The 20,722-nt window shown below is 35.4% G+C and overlaps 1 protein-coding gene across 2 annotated transcripts in view; it reads left to right on the forward strand.

Annotated features, from left to right (window-relative positions):
- The window catches only part of GRIK2 (glutamate ionotropic receptor kainate type subunit 2), a 994,545-nt gene that overhangs the window by 299,902 nt on the left and 673,921 nt on the right, over positions 1-20,722 (forward strand). For both annotated transcript variants that reach the window (XM_082249558.1, XM_082249559.1), the window contains exon 2: positions 20,206-20,373. In XM_082249558.1, the coding sequence (XP_082105684.1) occupies positions 20,206-20,373 (168 nt within the window). The remainder of the gene's footprint in view (positions 1-20,205; positions 20,374-20,722) is intronic.

The following is a 20,722-nucleotide window of genomic DNA, read 5'->3' on the forward strand; positions in this document are numbered from 1 at the left end:
GGGTCTCTGCTAAACAAATATAGATAATGTTTGGGGGTTCTAAGTAATTTTCTAGCAAAACATACAGACTTTAACTTGTAAGGAACAAATGTAAGAAATAGGCCTGGTCTTTAAGTGAATAAAAATGAAAAATGCCCAGTCATTAGTCATTACCTCTAAAGCTTGTACTGTAAAATGCTTCATTCTCAAAGATCCCTAAAGATCACAACAAAGACTTTAAGGTCAGGTTCCATTTGGTGTATTTTATAACCGCTTAGGAGCAGTTGGTGTTTGTTTACATTGGGAAATGTCAGCCTGCCATTTTACTGCTTTTGATAAGAAGGAAAGGGAAAGGGAGCTCTGATTTCACTGCTTCTGTTGTGACCTGACCTTTTTTGAACTGCAGCATACCACAACAGGGAATATGTGTGTTGTGGTGCACTGCAATGTGTGAGCATTGCCTGCTACTATATGGTTGGATTCAGACAAATATGCCATTGTCATCAATGGGCTGTTGGCATGCTTTAAATAATGTGCAGTAAAATGAATAGGTGAAAAATGGCCCAAAAAGGGCAATGTGGTGCAGTTCACATCACCCACACCTCACCACACCACAGTTCACATGTTACTGTGTGTTGCAGTAACATGCATTATTATGCAAACTCAACCCTTCCTTTTGTGATACCGTCTGATATGTCACACGTTTACAACAACTAGCACGCCATTTTAGATATATGTTGAATTATGGAAAAAGTACACTCTGCATTAGCGTTTTCTCAGTGGTGATCAATATGCCTGCAAGTCCTTGTCATATTTGTAGTCCTGTGCTAATATCTGTCTGACAGGAGTTAAATACAGTCAAAATGAACTGCTGCATGTAATGTGTACACATTCTGGAGACATTCTCAGGAGTACATAATTAAAAGATGTTTCATATACAGGGCTGGCACAAGACATTTCAGAGCAAAGCTGATATTTGGAAAGACATTTACACTGATTAATTAAAAGATAATTTTATTTGGTAATAATAATATTGTGCCCATTGTTCATATATTTACATTACTAAATTTTAATCAATATTCTAAGTTGTTTTCATTATACTGAAAGTTGACAAATATGTTAAAACAGTTGTGGCAAGTTACGTATGCATTTATATTGCATTCTATTTGCATTTAAATTATTTTTAAAAGACAAGCTGTGCACAAGCAGTGAAAACCTACTGCTGATAACTCATTTTAATAGGGGAAGGAGGCCACTGGATTGAAAGACAAAATCTATTTATAAAATAAATGTGTGCATTTGTTCTTATGCATCTTACAATAAGACTGCTAGCGTCTTTATGTTCTGCAAAAATACTGTCATTTTCCAGCAAGCATGTATGATGTTTAAAGTAATAAATGCATAAATAATTACTTAAAAGATCAATTTGTGTTAAAACCTTCTGCACTACTACCAATTAAACAAAAATAATTAATACAACCAGCATCATATATTAAAAACGATATATGGCACATATGGTTGCACTATAATTGGATTTCTTTTGATTGCACTTTATGTTGTATGTGAAAGTGCTTCTACTGAAATAATTTTTTGTTATTGTAATATTTTACATTGGATTTTGCAAATGTTACTAAACTAATTATATGACCTTAATATTAAACTTAATAGGCTTTGTACATTGTTTATTTCAGAATCAGAAAGTGTTTCTATAGATTCAATAATTTTTATTTCCCCTGGGCCAAATATAGGGATAAAGCAAAGTTTTAATATAAAAAAGTTATTTTTTTATTATTTAAAATACATATTTATACATACAGTTTTAATAAAGCGAACTGTGATGCTAATACTTTTAGTCATCAGATAGTTCTAGGCAATATATCTGTGTAGACCCAGATTACCTGTAATTACCAAATGAAGTACCTAGAACTGGAGAGTAGAGAGTTGGCCAAATACATTTTTCTCTTCAAAATGTAATGTGTGGATTTAAAAAAAATAAAAGAATTTGAGCTGGCTAAAGCTTGGTTGAACTCACATAGTCATAGCCATAGTCTAATAAATATTGAACTAACAACCTTCATTTTTCTAATATTGCACCTATGTTCCTGTTACAGAAATTTTAAAGAACATCTAATTGACTGAAGTGCACTCTAATAGGCATTAGAGTTAGACTCAGTAATCAGCACCTAGTACCTAGTTTGACAAATAGGACTCTTGCTGTTAGACATGAGGCTACTACTCAATCATGTCAGTAAATGGCAACTGGAATGAAAAGGCAGGAAGCAGTATTTTCACTTAGGGAAACAGTTATTTTAGGACATTTCCAAGCAAACATGAATCCCAAACCATAACATGGAGGGATGAGGGCACTTAGTGAGATATCACCTCTCCAACTCTGTGCAAAAATACCCGCCTCTGGATCTCTATATGTCAACCAAAGGGAGTCCAAACATGCTATACAAACCCATTATGAATACAGGGAGTCCCAAAACAATGAGGTCAGCTCACATCTACCTTTATTAAACTCTTTATTAAAAGCTCTTTATTGCAGTATCAAATCAATGCAACTTAAGTCCCAAAGGGAAACATAAAGTTTGAAAATAAACCACAAATAAAACTAACTCCTACTAAAGACATGGTTTACAGCATACAGTATAAGTTGATATATATCTTCAATGTTATCGGTCTGCAAAAGATCAGTGTTGAATGAATGGTGTGAGCAGGCAGTGAGAAAGGAGGCATAGGGATAGAGGGACGGAGAAAAAATGGGGAAGGGAGGAGAGGGTAGAAGGTGTAAACTAAAAAAAGGGGAATGCAGAGAAAAGGGGAGGTAGAGGTGTAGGGAACAGGGGGGGGGGTGAGGGGAGAGAAAAGAAGAGGAGGAAGGACAAAGGCAAGGGTAGAAAGGAGAAGGGAAAGCTGTTTTACCTGCCATGTTCATTCAGTGTAAGGATGCAGGTGTCCATTTCAAAAACTGCTTGAATTGGCTTGAATTGGCTGCAGATACAACATAACTTGATCAACAGTACACCTCAGTCTTCTAATTTTACAATGAAATATTAGTGACACTGTAATAAGTTCATTATCCACTCCTCCTAATTCAGTTAGCAGGATCCCTTTAAACATGTGTACTGATAGACTGCCAATGCTGGCCTTTCCTCTCCAGTCTGAATACATTTGTACTTGCACTATTGCCTTTTAAAAATTCTCTTTTTTTTATATACACAGTGTGAAATTGTATTTTTGTATATCTGCTAACTTTAAACATTTTTGCTTAATACCCCATTGGTAGTATTGCCTTTAAATACTAGTTCCCTAATCCAGTCTAAAAAAAAAAAGAAAAAAAAAAAGAATGATTTAGGAAGAATGAAAATAATCAATTATAGCAACATCGACTGTGGGAAAAAATAATTTCATGTACTTGCTGCTTTTTACACATGTACAGTAATACTTGCATTTCATGATATATATGCTTCATCAGTGGACCATTTCGTTTGATAGTAGGAAGTGTATAAATAATTCTGCAGATATGTAGGCTACATACAGTAGAAATGATGTTCTTAGGTTACCTGATACAAAAATGTTGAATACAGTAAATGTTCATGTTTCACATGGATTCCTGTGGACAATTTCTTGGCCTTAGTACAACCTCATTCCATGGATGAATACACATAAGTCTATTACTGTTTTCTAGCAATAGCATGTTTATCCTCTAAATGTTTAAACACACACGGGAACCCCTGCTGTGCTAAATCCTTATGTGCATTCCATCATTTATGTTAAAAGCCTGTTTTCAAATAAAAGCTGTATGTTTGACATTATGAACCTCAACTATAGGATTGTTCTGCCTATTTATTCATACCTGTGTTTAATAGCCTATTCACACTAGTACTATGCACATAGGATTATAGTGACTATATAATTTAGCTGCAACTCAACTGAAAATGTTTTTTTTTTCCTTTTATTAGTGACCCTGTATCTGCCTTTGCCTTTGTAAATATTTAATAAAAATACAAATTTTAATAAAATAAATAAATAAGTCATCCAAATGAAGGATGGTACAATTAATGCCCCCTACGTATATTTTACTTACATTTTAAATACATTTCAACACATGTTTTTATACACCTTTATGATGAATAACTTAAATATTTTTTAAAAATGTAGCATAAAAGAGTATTGCAAGTTTTCAGACTTGCTCATAAACTTAAACTGAAAGCATCATTTACTGGGAAAGGGCTGTCATGAACAGAGATGAAAGTTCCACTTGGGAAATCAAGAAAAGAAAGTTACTTTAGGACATATGTAGCTTGTTGTGATCAAATGTTTCAATCCTGTATCATTACAAGAGAGATGTGAAGTTATAAAAAGGACAAGTGTTCCAATGTGCATATATCATAATCTCCTAACCCTGGAACTGTTCTAAGAGTCGGTTTTTGCTCCGGCAGAAGGTGAATGACATCACATACACCTATTAATGAGAGGTAAATCTGCATTATTTAAACAACTTAGAAAGTTTTATGAGTCTTCACATTATTATTTTCAGATTTTCTGCTCAATTTTTTTTCCAACATAATGATACCCAAGCCATACATTTGCAGTACTATTAATGTATCTTTTGGAACACAGAATCCCCTGTATTCATATATTTTGCTGAAGATTAATATGGTGTAAAGCAACCTAGATCTTCAGGGGAATTTATTAAAGCATTAGCACTATGTTTCTGGTGGTATAGCACTTTAAAAGGTCCTGAACCAGATTCAAAATTCTAGGTAGGGAAAAGTAGGGAAAAGTTAAATTTGTATTGTCTGTGTCCCTTCTCGGTAGATTCTACACTCTGTTCAAGTGACTAAAATAAATATTCCAAATGAAGTCATCCAAATTCAATAATTTCCCCTTTGGGATTAATAAAGTATTCTGAATCTGAACTGTCTGAATCTGAATATCCCTCACTTTGGAAGAGTTACTTCCCCAGGACAGGAGATGAAAGGACACAACTGGACACAGTGGAAAATAAACTGAAGGGATTGTAAACACTCTCTATCACACCCAAAGCTAACAAAAAACTGTTTTTACAGTACCTAAAATTACAACAGAGCACAAAGTGACACACAGCATTTTATTTTTGTACCAACGTTAATACTGCTTTCCTATATACAGTGCATATATTTTGTACATCAAGATATAGAAACACTGTGCTATTATGTAAATGTTTAATATGCATATATACGTTAAAGAGTAACTTTTGTGGCAAAGAAGATTTGCACATAAAAATAGTATATATAATTGTTATATAATCTGTATTGTAGTTGAATGTTATTAAAAATTACCTTTCCTTTTGAATCTGCAGTGCTGTAATTTTCTGTAAAATTCAATGCAATGTGGCAACCAGGAGGCCTTTAGCTGGTGTACAGAACTTTCCCAGAAATGCCATTTTCTGCTTTTGTGATTGGCTCACTGATTCTCCTCGAAGTCTGTACTGAGATAAAAAGTAATATTTTAGGCATCCGCTGCAAAAAAAAAAATGATTGTTAGTGAGATACTCACAAAGTGGTAATCACATCTAAAGGAATGCAGACCCTTAAATGTTCCTCATTAAAACAGTGCAAGTGCATTAGCTGATTAAGACTGATAAAGTCACTCTCTTTCAGGTTCACTTTACATAATCAAACAAAAAACTTTTTCTTCTGAACAGAAACAAGTAGGAATCTGCAACAAAGTTTGTAAAAAAAACCCTTGCAATATATATTAATCACCCAGGGGGTAATTATTTTTTCTTAGCAAAAGTGGAGTTACTCTTTAATCTACTGCTACTGCTAATGTACTGCTCCACTCAACAAAATATATTCAAATGATAAAAAGCAAATAATAAAGGACAGCACACATAATAACAATGTGCTAAAAATAAAATGTCTAAATCAAGCAAAATCATGTGCAATCCCACTATCTCCTTGATTGGAACTTACTGCATTAAAATGACCACCTGTTTAAATGTAAGTCAAAAAGCACTTGAAATCTTCCCTCCATGGAATAAAACTGGCTTCCCTCGTCATCCCATATAGATGATTGTCTCACCCAAAAACCGGGCTTCCAATAGCACAGAAGGTTTTAGAGGAAAAAATGGAGGCCATCCTTTAATGACGTACAGGAACAGAACACATAAGGTGGGGCTTGGAAACACATAGGTTCATGGCCGATACTGAGTGAGACATTTAAGATTGGGATTGTTGCTGTGATATGATGCTAGCCTATTGAAGCTCTGTATACATATGTGATTATCCAGTAGTACTGGAAGTCATATAAAGGTTTCCCATTGCACATGTATATGCTAGTACAAGAACATACTGATTTGTTAGTGGGATATCCATCAACAGTAAGCAGAGTTCAAGCTCATATAAGGAAACGTGTTTGATTCCATAGAGAGGAGATTAAAAATGCTTTTTCACTTACCTTTAAATGAGTGGTTATTTTGATGCAGTGAGTTCCAACTGAGAAGGTGATGATATGGCACCTGGATGGCTTATTTAATTTAATTATTTAATCTTTCACAGAGAGATATAGACTATTCTTTAGTCTGTAGACTATGTTTTGTTTTGATTAATTTGCACAATTTTTGCTTGTGTTATTATGTGCACTGTCTATTATTATTTTATTGTTTTTTTCTCATATATTTTTATGAGGTTAATATGGTAGTGGACGACCAAGCTATACATATTTTGAGTTATTAGTGCAGTTGTTGTTATGTTATGTTATATATATATATATATATATATATTTTTTTTTTTATTGTTTCTATTTTAGAGTTTTGCAGAATGGCAATTAACTTTACACACCAACACGCTTGTCTTACTATTCCTTTAAAATAGTTTTTGAGTAAAACTGTACTATAAAAAGTCTTTAAAGTAAACCTGTGTTTAAAAAAAAAAAGGTAAATAACATGTTATAACAGTTATATTATTAACAGTTAGCAATAACAGTTATTATTAGCTTACAATTTTTGGGGGAGATTGTGTATATTTAAGCTCTGTATAATGACCCTCAACAAAGCCAGAGGATTATTTTAATTTCTTATGGAAATACTGACTTACAGAATTAGGCATACCACCCACATTTTTGCATTGTGTGATGTTGGTTGATTCCTATACCTTCTCTGTCAGGTAGTACAAGGGTTATAGGGAATTAAGGTTGGCTTCTGTGTAGCTCTTAAGGATTATTATGAAAAACATAAGGCATATCTTAGCACCTTTTTGTGCCCACAGTTACTGTATGTGCCAAATATGTATGCTCCCTTTCAACTACAGGTTTGCTTTAGAGAACATGGAAAGAATATATTTAATATTTATGAGTTCAAGAAAATAACTCCAAACAGTCTTCTGAACAATGTAGAACTCATCCCCTAAGCATATGAGGTGAAAGTGAAAAAAGCAGTTTCAATCTAAACGAAACTGTTTGCTCGTAATGCACATATTGTTTATGAAGATAGCAGAAGAACATTGTGTTTCTGCCTTCAAAGTAGCCTAGATTAATTTTATGTGAAGGATCCTATCACAATTGATTGTTGCAGAAATATATGTCTTCTTTTAAATTCTCCATGGAGGCAGTGTTGGAAAATTGCTTTCCTCAGACAAAACAAAGGTCTGCTTCCTATCTTACAAGGAGCCGAATTTGCCCATCACGAGCACATTAACTGTGTCTATCATTTCTGTTTAGAATTCCATTGTCACTTGAGAAACAATCTTCCACTTCACCAGCATGCCAGCTAACATGCTTTAGATTTTTGTATTCATATTCCTCATGTAACAATTTTCCAGTTGCCTTAACAAAATCTATCAAATCTATTGTTATTTTCCTTTTACTTGAGCCAGAATTTTCTACTTTGCTTGTCAGTTCCTTTCTTAGTGATTGCCCAGCCCTCATTTATATTCAGGCAAGGTTTTGTTTCCCTCAGTTCTATCTACCATACCATAACTATGTCCTTACTGTGACCTTCATGGTATCATTCTTTCAAGGCAAGACAAATTGTTCCAGTCATTAGTTTGCATTTCAAACGCAAACTCACACATATGTGTGAGTGCACTAACTCAAGACAGAGCCTGAATACTGAAATTTTAGTTACAGGAACTTTCTAGTGAATGCTCCTCTATGGATTTTAAAACTATATTTTAACGTGTCTAAATCTAAATTATATCTAATCAAACTCAATTGTTTACCAAACATATCATTCTTATTGTTTTAATATTACATGTACTGCATATTTTAAGCTTTGATTTTTTTTTTTTTTTAAATGAGCTAGAAATCTATATTTTCCTATGTGGAAATGTATGATGTTCTTCAATTATGTTCCATTTGTAAATCAATCACAACATTAACAAAATGGTTGACTGCGGCATTGTATTGTGTTCTACCACTACAAGTTAATTGTATCAGCTAGGTATTTCTGTATTTGCTATGCTAAGTACAAGCATATAACCTCAGAGAAGCATATTTCATGGGTAATTTAAATGATTCGGATCTGTATTGAGACTATTTCTATTAACATGTGAATTGCCTGTCACCATCACCTTTGTTAATTAAAACTTTTTCTTTGTACTTATGTTTCACCGCTTGTTTGATCACTAGATATATGTTAAATAGCTTCTGAAAATAATGGAACAAAACAGTGTTTGATTTATGCACCAAGTCTTTATACTTTAAACTTTTCCTTACAATGACTCTTCATACAAACAAGTGGGAGTTATATGCCCAGCTAGTTTCTCTCAGAAAGTGTTCTTTTGATGTCCTCTTACAACCCCAATTCCAAAAAAGTTGGGACGCTGTGTAAAATTTACATAAGAACAGAATGTTCTAATAAACCCAAATTTTATTTTCAATAGAAAATGGAAAACATATCAAATGTTCAAACTAGAAAGTGTACCATTTTAAGAAAAATTGGTAATTTTTAAAATGATGGCAGCAATGTGTCTTAAAAAAGTTTGGACTCAGTAACAAAAAACTGGAAAAGTTAGTGATACTAACAAGGAAAAGTTGGAAGAACATTTTGCAACTAATTAATTTTGCAACATGTATATAACATGACTGGGTATAAAAAGAGCATCTTAGAGAGTCAGAGTGTCTTAGAAGTAAAGATGGGCAGAAGTTCACAAATCTATGAAAATCTGCATCTAAAATGTGTCAAGCAATTTTAGAATACTGTTCCGGAATGCAAAATTGCAAAGACTGTATGTATATAATCATCTACAGTATATAATATCACCAAAAGATGATGAGAATCTGGAAAAATCTCTCTGTGTAAGGGGACAAGGCTGAAAGCAATACTGAATGTTCATGATCTTCAGGCCCTAAGACAGCACCACATTAAAATTAAGCATGATTCTGAGAAGGACATCACTGCATGGCCCAACAATTCAAGGTAAAGCTCTATCATACATGTAAGAATCCATAAATAAGCATGATCCAGAAATTATGCCATTTTCTCTGGGCCAAAGCTCATTTAAAATGGTCTGCTGCAACAATTGTTCTGTGGTCAGACTAATTGAAATTTTACATTCTTTTTTGGCAATCATGTATGCTGTGCCTTTCAGAATAAAGAAGAAAGGGACCTCCTGGCTTGTTGTCAGTGCTTAGCTCAAAAGGCTTCATCTCTGATGGTATGGGGTGAAAGGCACCATCAATTCTAAAAGGTTTATCATCAATGCTGAAAGATTTATCCAGGTTTTAGAGCAGCTAATGCTCCCATCCAGATGACGTCTTTTTCAGGGAAGGCCTTGCATATTTCAGCACGACAATGCTAAACTGCATCTGTGACAACAGCATGATTTCGTAGTAGAAATGTCTGGGTGCTTAACTGCCTGCAGTCCAGACCTTTACCCAACTAAAAATACTTGCATGTTAAAATGGAAAATACGACTAAGAGGACCCAGGGCAGTTAGAATACATTATCAGTCAAGAATGGGAAAACAAGCTTCTCCACAAACTCCAGCACCTAGTCTCCACAGTTGCCAGACATTTACAGAGTGTTGTTAAAAGAAGAGGGGATGCTACACCGTGGTAAACGTGGCCTTGTCCCAACTTTTTTTGAGATGTGTTGCTGCCATCAGTTTCAAAATTGCTTTATTTTTTTCCCTAAAATTGTTTCTTATTTTAAACATTTGATATGTTTTCTTGTGAATAACATATGGGTTTATGAGGTTTTCAAATCACTGCATTTTGTTTTCAGATAGATTTTACACAGTGTCCCAACTTTTTTGTAATTGGGGTTGGATTTGAGTGTATCTAAAATGACCACATAGTATTTGTAGTTCATTTGCAAAACATGTACAGTACTATACAAAATTGGCTTCACTTCTTTACAATGTTCTTTGTTGTTTTTCTTATTGATATCAAAATATGTTTACTACCTACTAAATTATTGTTCTGCAATTTGCAGTTATTACATGGTTACATAGTAGACAAAATTGACTAAGACACAGGTCCATCCATGAAAACCTATGTGTGTGTGTCAGTTTAAGTTTTCTTTTCTAAGAGTATACAAAAACTTGTATATTTTGGTCATCATTAAAGACATCTAGATGCATTTTACATTTGTTAATACTTGCAGCTGATACCACTTCCTAGGAAACAGGGTTCTACATGACAGTGAAGACTCCCTCCCACACACATACACATACACAAACACAATTTCAGATGTAACTTCCTTTCCTCCTTTTTAAGGTAAACAAGTTTAGTTTAGTTCTCCTCATAGAGGAGGTCCTTCAGACCCCTTATTAACCTCTTGCTGACTGCCCACCACAGATATACTGTGGCAGGGCGGCTCGGCTATGCAAAATCACATTTAGACATGTAATTTTGCTGCCGACCTCCTACATTCATCAGAGAAACTGACAGAAGACCAGCTGGCTTATGTAAACAAAGCAGACAAGTCTTCTGTCACACAGGCAGGGAGAGAAACTCTGATCTCTCTGTTCCTGTCACAGATAGATCTTTGATTTGATTCAAATTAGATTTTTTAAATTTTTTTATTGGGAATATTTTACAGCAGAAAGTAAAAAATATGGCGTTTTTTTTCAAAATTGTCGCTCTTTTTTTTTGTTTATAGCGCAAAATCTGCAGAGGTGATCAAAAACCACCAAAAACCACCAAAAGAAAGCTATTTTCTATTTGTGGGAAAAAAGGACATCAATTTTATTTGGGTACAGTGTCGCACGACTGCGCAATTTTTTGTTAAAGTAAAGCAGTGCCGAATCGCAAAAAATGGCCTGACATTAAGGGGGAAAAACCTTCCGAGCTGATGTGGTTAATTTTGTTTCCCTTTGCTGGTCTCTTTCTAATTCTAGGACATTAATTACTTCTAGTGACCAAAACTTAACTTCATACTCAAGATAAGGCCAAATCAATGTTTGCAAAGGGATAAAACGATTGAATTGTCCCTTAAATAAAGCCACGCCTCCCCACAGTTAGAATCATGCCCCTAGGGATACATTTAACCCACTGATCACCAATAAAGTTAACCCCTTCCTTGCCAGTGTAATTTTTACAGTAACAGTGCATATGTATAGCACTGATTACTGTAGTAATGTCACTGGTACCCCCAAAAGTGTCAAAAAAGTCAGTCAAGGGTCAGATCTGCCGCAATGTCGCAGTCCCATAAAAAAATCGCAGATCGCCGCCATTACTAGTTTAAAAAAAAACAATAAAAATGACATAAATCTTTCCCGTAGTTAGTAAACGCAATAACTTTTGCGCAAACCAATCAAAATACGCTTATTGCGATTTTTTTTTACCAAAAATATGTAGCAGAAAACAAATTGGCCTTAAATGTTAAATAATTTTGATTTTTACATTTTTTTGGGGAGAATTTCATATAAAAGATTGTGAAAAATATTGTTATTTTTTCAAAATTGTCGCTCTTTTTTTGTTTATAGTGCAAAAAGTAAAAATCACACAGGTGATCAAATACCACCAAAAGAAAGCTCTGTTTGTGGGAAAAAAAGGACATCTATTTCATTTGGTTACAGCGTTGCACGACCGTGTAATTGTCCGTTATAGTCACGCAGTACCGAATCGCAAAATAGGCCCTGGTCTTTGAGCAGCCAAATCCTACGGGGCTTAAGTGGTTATTTCCAATCTCAGTGTTGTTTATAGGCAAAGTAGCCAGCATTGGCAATGAGATAGAACATGGGAGCACACAACTCACAACCTTAGCCCACTCCAAGGCTGGGTCACCAACTGTTACTCTCTGTAATGTACTACTCTCTGTACTGGTAAATAATTAAGATATATTTTTTACTATCCATCAGACACACAATCGCCATCCCACAGTTTGTCCTTTAAAATGCAATTTTCTTTACCAACACAATTTTGATTTTTCAGTGATGAGCATTAGACAGGCACTCAGTCAACCTGACACCTAATTAGGTTGATTTACCAATGGCCCACCCATATGTCATAAAATAGCACCCAGTAAAGTGCAAGTTCTAATGTATCTTACTGCCTTTTACATTTATGCTTGAACTTGTGGTGCATTGTGAAGTCAATAATTTTTAAATAGTATAGGAAAATGAAGAATCTGCGCACACTAATAGAAAAAGCAGCTAGCAATGATAAAGCCAACACCCATCTATAAAAAGTATATGTGTAAAATTGCAGCGCTGTTAATAAAAGTCTTAGCTGGGCAGTACTCACACCCTAATTCAAGGAAAGTCCGTACATAGTCCAAGGTATATATGACTGACCAAATAGAGAGTCCACAGAAATAATTCTGGTGTCAACCTGTGAATAAAAAAAACAACAAAATCCACAATAGTGTGATAATGCGATGAGCAGATATAATGAACAGGGGACCAAGTAACACCAGTGATGGAAGTCCTAGAGTAACACCATGTGCATAGCTCCTTATTCCCCACATGTAGTGCAAACTCACCAGATTAAAATCCAAAAAGGCATATCCAGTATATCATAATCCCATCATCATGGCTCCATCTCAGACACTCCACATGAATATTCACATGTGTATTCAATAGAGGAGACACCAGTATTAACATAAAAGCAAATACCATTTATTGGTTAAAATAGAATTCCAAAAACATGGTAACTCACAGGGACATGGTGGCTCCCTCTGCACGCCGGACCACGGTATAGGAATCTTCACATTTTACCCTGGGGAATGCTCTTCTTATCAGGTATATTTGCCATAATCTTCCTATCTCTTGGACTTGGTTACTCCGCCCACAGACTGTAGTCCCGGTCCAGTGCCCACCGAATATTTGGGTATCCCGGTTTCTGCCAGACTGGCTAGTCTGGTTTTCACCGGGCCAGCACTTAGGATGTGCCCCTACGCCATGGAATTTCATCGTATTCAGCAGGTGTCACAATATTTATGATATGCAGTGACATGATAACAAGCATCTGGTCCCTGCCACTGTATGAGGATTTATGCCTCGTCAAAACATGTAGGACCTCTGCAATTCACACTGCTGTTTATTTGTCTAAGACTATATAACATGTGGTTCTTTGTTAACTACATTTTTAACATGTATGTTTATGCATTCTAAATAAATCTTTTCTACATTTTTATATATGTAGTTTTCTATTTTTCTATACCTCTACAGACCATATTACAGCCTTTGAAAGTCCCAAACACTTAGCAGGGTGGAAGTCTGGTATCCCTCTGGTTCCCTGGATTGGGTTATCACCAAGACTACCCCTGACTAATTTTATTTATATTTTCAGTATGCACAGTAATGTAGCTGTGAATGGTTGGTAATGTGAGCCAACATTTCCATCTAATTTGTATGGTAACTCACATGTGTCACGCCGCTGCAAACATCACAGCTGCGCAACCAGGAATGGCCACCAACCCACAATATATATATATATATATATATATATATATATATATATAATTTTTAAATAGTACCCCAATGCGCTATTACAGTAGCAAGAAAAGCACCCACAATGCAGTGCACTAAAATGCACATGCCGTGCATTTTAGTGTTCGGCTTTAGAATATAAGGGTCAGGTCTTTTTTTTTATGTCAAACAGATATATCAGCCAAGCGCTCACTCCAAAGGGGAAGACTGGCGTGCTGCTCTCCTCAGGCAGGGAACTCCAAAACGGATGCATAAAAGAAGGGAAAGGAGGCGCAAACACCTAGTGCATTACCCGTGATACTGTGTAAAATGTTTTAATAAAATGCTGAATGCATACTCACAAACATGAAGAATTAAAATCGTGTTGCAAATTCCCGTCACACGTTTGTTGGAACATGTCCTGGAAAATGCGACTTCTAACGCGTTTTGGGAGTCAAGCTCCCTTCTTCAGAGCTCTGTCTTTTACCTGGACTGTCATAGAACCACTCTGCCTGTCTGCTAACTGCAAGTACCTGTTTGCTTTGTTTAGTTTGCGCCTGCCCTGGCGTGGTGGCTTGGCACTATAGCATTGTGTATAAGACCTAGGGGGAACCCGAGTACTGGTAGGCCTGCTTGCCTTATGGGAAAGGGGGCTCCTATAGGTAAAGAACACATTAGCTAGCTAAAGTGTCTAACCACCTGCATTGGGGTAGACATGACAGTGAGTCTTTATATATATAATAATCAGTCCAGTTGCCAATAAAAAGTCCACAGTGTGGTAGATCTACTGTTGCCATGTATTGCACTTACTGCAATATGAAACAGATTGCCCATACGCTCTTTATATGACCTGTAGTGTGCGCGTGCCTTTAAAACACCTTCAAGGTATCAATCTATCAGAACCCCATCATGATAGTTAACTCATGGGATCCTTCATTCCATACCCAACTTATTTTTAAGAATGACTCACACTTGGATGCAGAACCAAAAGGTTGTACAATAAAGTGACATTCAACATTCAATGTCAATTGTATGCTACCAAATTCTGTGATGAATTTAAGTCCCTTGCTCTGATTATATTGATGTTCTACTGTATTGATATTATTTAGCCTGGAATCACCCCCACATTGTTCAAGTTTCTGGAGTGCATATACTAGCAAATTTTCTGGTCTCAACCTTATCCATGGTCTGAAACACCGGCATGGAAGTATTCATATGGACCCAACATATGGGTTTTACCAATTCTCCTGAATCAGAGAATTGCACATTTTTGGACTGCCTGGATTTTTTGTGTGGAAGAATAACACGATGCAGAATGCATACATTTGTGATTAAAACATTTTATGGTGATCTGAAGAAAGGACAATGAACTTGCATATATTTATTAAAGGAGTAGAACTTTATTTGGAAGTGTATTTTTTCTCAACTTAAAGTACAACTAAAAACTCTTGTACAAGAGTCCAAATAAGTACCAAATCCAGTAAAAATATCCTTTATTTTTCCTGACTCAACCAAAAACTCCTACATGTGTATCTCACCTGATCCCCTTCCTAGACACTGCAGCATGCAGTGGGAGGATTTCAGCAATAGATGCAGTGTAGTCGATGCATAAAACAGTGTGTCCAGTTGCTTTATGACATGCTTCAGGCTTGTGAATCAGTGACAATACCAATGGCCATTTTATCTCACTCTAGTGCAAGCAGGCACAGCCTACATAAGAATGGCAACTCTCCTCTGAATTCAGGAGCAGTGCAACATCATTGCCACACTATCATGGGAAGCTGCATTAGGTGGATTTCATTGGCATGCTTAACAGGTATTAGTAGAAGGTGGGCTAAAAAAAAAATTGTAAGTGTAGATACACCTTTAACCACTTGCCAAGTAGGCACTATCACCCCCAGAATTTAGTGCTGTCACACTTTGAATGACAATTGTGTGGTCATGCAGCACTGCACCTAAATTAAATTGTTATGATTGTTTTATGAGACAGATAGAGCATTCTTTTGGTGTTATTTAATCACAACTGTGTTCTTTTTATTTTTGCTAAACAAACAAAAAAGACTGACATTTTGAAAAAATGTTCTACATAAGTATTTTTTCTCCTTCACTGATGTGTGCTGAGGAGGTTTCACTAATAGCCTGCCCTGCACTGATGGATACTGATAGGCTGCACTTATGGGCACTGATAGGCTGCACTAATGGGCACTGACATGGCACTGATCAGGCAGCATTGATGAGCAAGATGAGGCGGCACAGATGGGCACTAATGAGGGGGCATTGTTAAGCATTATTGAGAAGGCACTGATGAGGCAATACTGATAGAGCATGTGGCACTGGTAGGCACTGATAGGTGACACTGATGGGTACTGATAGGTGGCACTGATGGGCACTGATAGGCAGCACTGATGGGCACTGATAGGCAGCATTGATATGTGGCACTGATAATCATTATTGATGGGCACTGACAGGCAGCACTGACGGCCACTGACATGCAGCACTGACAGCCACTGACAGGAATCACTGATGGGCACTGATTGGCATCACTGATGGGCACAGATTGGCAGCACTTGTGGGGTTGCACTGATCATCAGGACACTGATGATCAGTGCCCTGATTATCAGTGTAGATGTCCTCTGAGTGGATTTGCAGGTTATCAGCTCTCCTCTCCTCATGCGCTGTCAGCATTAGTGGAGGACTGCCAATAACCAGCGCATACTGTTTACAGTGTGATCAGCTGTGATTGGACACAGTTGATCACATGGTAAAGAGCCACTGTTTTTGGATCATTACCCTGGTCTGTGGTCAGCTGTGTCTGAAAGACACAACAATCACAGATCCATGCTAATGTGTGCCACAGAGGGGGCGCAGGAAGCCCAATCATGGGAGGATGTCCATAGATGCTTTCCCAGCAATATGAGCCCACACTGTAGCTGTATTTTGGCTATAGCATGGGTGGGAGGTGGTTAAAAAAGGCTGGGGCACATTTTCTTAATGGTAAGCATGAATGTGGTGAAGCAGTTTGAGCAAAAATCTATTTTTTATTTCACTTTTACATTATTAGGTATTATTTAAAAAATACATTTCCACCTGATTAAACCTCATTCTTTTATTTAAGTAAAAACACATTTTAGAAAGTAAACATTTTCTACCCTTTTTGTACTGAACTCATAATATCTATACTTAATCAAATAATTTTGTAAATTGCCAATTTTCATTATGTGTGAATCAATTTACTCATCCCTACTGCAATGATTTTTTTTATAGTATATGTTAAAAATGCTGTGCTTCATCAACCTACTTTAAATAGGTTTCCTATCAAACTTTTATAAATGGAAAGGTTATGAACTAATAGAAAATTTAGTGAGATCATTTTCAATGAAGATATGGCCTATGGCCTTTTATAAAATGTGCTTTTGTAAAGATAAAATGTTTAATGCAAGGGCATTAACACTTTTTCCATAGTTTATACATACAGACATTAATTCCCCGTAAATGGTTTAAAAATTTCAGTCTTGAGTTCGTATTGATTTCATCTGTCTCATAATTTACCTTTACATTATGTTAATGCAGTTTCAGGTTGTAAACAATCTGTTGGCATAATATATTACCAAGATGAAATACATTGTCACTTGAAAGTATTTGGGAGATATTAAAAAAAAGAAAAAGTTCAGCTCATTTCAAACTTCGTATTTCATAAAGTTTGTCTATTTTATTGGAAATATGATCTTTAATAAATATGGTAAACAATGAAGTCTTTCTATAATTACAATTTCAGATGTAGCTTTTTGGCAACAATAGAGTTAGCGTGTGTTTCACAGCAGGAGATTGCATTCTGTGTCATATTATTTTCTTGTTCTTTATCTTACAGTAACAGTCACAAAAATCTTCTTTTACCAAGCACTGAATAATATCCCACTAATTCCATAAATGTGATATGTGCTTACCTCCTGTGGTTAACATAATTTAGTATTGATACCAAAGATTTTGTTAGGAAGATTAGAAATAATCACAAATGTCTTTTATCACAATAGCATTATACTTTCTGGTAACCACCATGTCATCACCTTCATAATGATATACCATTAATACAATAATGAAAATAAATGGATGAATAGTTTGCTAACGTATTTGAAAGTAAAAATTACTTTTTGAAATAATAATCTAAGTCTAAAGATAATTATCATACTGTTAATGAGAATCTTTTTAAAAAATAAATTAAATTGGTCTGCAAGTTGTAAATTTTATGAAGACCCTCTATGATAGTTGAGACTTCTAGTTTATTGTTCACCTTATACTTATTTTTTATTTTTATATTTTTATTTATTATTTTTTGCCTCCTAAATTATCACAAATGTTTTTTTCTTTTTCCCTTATGTTTTTTTGCATTAGTTTTGTTGATTAACTGGTTATGTCACAAACACAGAAAGGGTTGACCGGGGGTGCTAAAAAGGGGGAGGATAAGGGGATGGGGGATATGGGGGGGGGCAAAGATTAGGAAGAGAAGCATGGTAACCCCTAGATTTTTTTGGGGGGGAGGCCGGTCTGAGTTTTTGCATAAAGATGTGGGATGCCCCCCCTCCCCCCGCCTTCATGTTGCTTCTTGCCTGCTCTCTAGGGAAGAATTACAATGTATATGGCTAATATGATAAGGTCCTAGGAGATACAGCTTTTTTATATGTTTGTAATAGTATTTATGTTGTGTTGTGTATGAAACTTAATTGCCCTCCGTACCTTTTTTTGTTAGTTTATTGAATGAATACTGCATTGTTTTTTTACGGTGATGTATTGTGTTTTGTAACCCTTTGCTAAAATGAATAAAAAGAATTTAAACACCTTACACCTATTTTTTATCATTAAAACTGGGCTTCCAAGATATAAGCTTAAAGTAATATTAAACCTTCAGCATTTTTTAGCTTAAAGTATACTCTCACCTTTAAAAATAACCCATTAAGTTTAAAATAGAAATTAAAAGCAAAACATTTTTGTACAGACATAATCAAACATTATAAATATATTTTCTGGAAGTAATCACATACACTCTGTTCTCAGCTGCATAAAAAGCTGAGGGAGCTTGGGGAGAAACAGGAGTACACTAAACTTCCCATGGCTATGGGGGGGGGGGGCATGCCAGCACAAGTGTACAACTTGTACAACTACAACAAGTGTACAAGTGTACAACTTTCAATGCTGCTGGCTCCTGCTCTTTTAGCCCTGCTTCCTGGAACTTCCAGTTTTCACAGAAATTAAAGATACCAGTGGACAGTTCAGTCTCAAGCAAGTCTGTTGTTTTTGAGAAGGGTGGAGGATGGAGGAGCAGGGTAGTGCCTTGCCATCCTAGGCTACAGGGTTGTATGTTTCTATTGATGTACATAATGTAGGAAGACACAACTCTAGTCAATGCATGCAAGTGTGACACTAAAGGATGCTAAAAGTTGAAGGAACCATAATGAAACAGAAAACTTGGGGTAGAGGTCATGGGAAGGAATGAAAGACAAAAAGATGCATACTCAGTGGATAAAAACTGAGAAGGTATTATTTCTTTCAGTTTTATTCCCTTTGCATTGACTTGATGTTTGGAAGGTACACAGGTTGTAAGACCAGTGTAATAATTACTTCTTAAATATATAGTACTGCATGACCACTTTACAAAGAAACTGTCGTTAGTTTAGTGAATATGGTTCTCAATCACATGCAAAGAAAAATAAAACAAATATGATTTTACTTGCAAATGATTGGATGATTGAAGTAATCAGAGTTTCTCTTCTCATTCACTAAGTTTAGTGAAAATTCAATTGCAAAATGAAAGTTCACTTTGCTAAGAGAATAGCCTGAATCCTGTTAATAAATCAACCCCAATGTCTCAAATTATCAGAATGTATTACATATATACTTTATTTTGAGTCAATTACCTATTTTGAGATGAGTCAAAACCAAACATAATATAGGTAAAAAGGCAGCATATAAAGAAGTAAAATTTATCTTTCCATGTCTGTGATTTGTTCATAAATATTTGAATACCAGAAACACAACAAATCCTGCGATAGAAAAATAATGAAATATGTGTTTTATGTTTGTGCAACTTAACAACTGGCAGTTAGAAATGATAAATGTTCAACATAGAATGTAGCACACTAATTCTTAAAAAAAAGTGTCTTTATATTATTTCTTGGTGTTTTTACTGACAGAGCAAGAACCTGAGATACTAATTTGTAGATGGTCCAGAGATCTCAATGATTATTTGGAATGAGTTCAAGATCTGAACAAAGCAATATTTGTAACAACCACCAATATTTTTGCATGTTGCTGTGTTAAATATGTGCTATGCATGACATTATTTTCAAGTTTATATTCTCCCTAATCTTTTTTTTTTTTTTCATTGTAGGGGGGATTTTTGAATATGTAGAGTCTGGACCTTTTGGAGCAGAAGAACTAGCCTTCAGATTTGCAGTGAATACAATTAACAGAAACAGAACTTTACTTCCAAATACAACTTTAACATATGATACTCAAAGAATAAATCTCTATGACAGCTTTGAAGCATCCAGAAAAGGTATTGTTCTTGTTTAATGCAGAGGACAATGTTTTTATAGACCTGCATATGCATTTATTAGCAGCACTTACAAAATTTATTGGAAGATCCTATTACCTTATTTAAAAAAGTGAAAGAAATGCCTCTATGTTGCAAATCAGATCCTCCCTTGCATTGTCAGTAATTGTGAAGAGATTGTGAATTGCTGCTGTTCTAATTAGACTGGGAAAAAGCTACATATATTAATAGCACCAATAGTTTGCACAGTAATTTACAAAATAAAGGGAGACTGTAGAATTACAATACAGTTCAATCAATACATGATGGTTAGGAGGGCCCTGTAGCTTAGAATCGTAATATCTTATAAAGA

Source organism: Pelophylax lessonae (genome assembly GCF_965119305.1).
Source record: "Pelophylax lessonae genome assembly, chromosome: 3".
Lineage (NCBI taxonomy): Eukaryota > Metazoa > Chordata > Amphibia > Anura > Ranidae > Pelophylax > Pelophylax lessonae.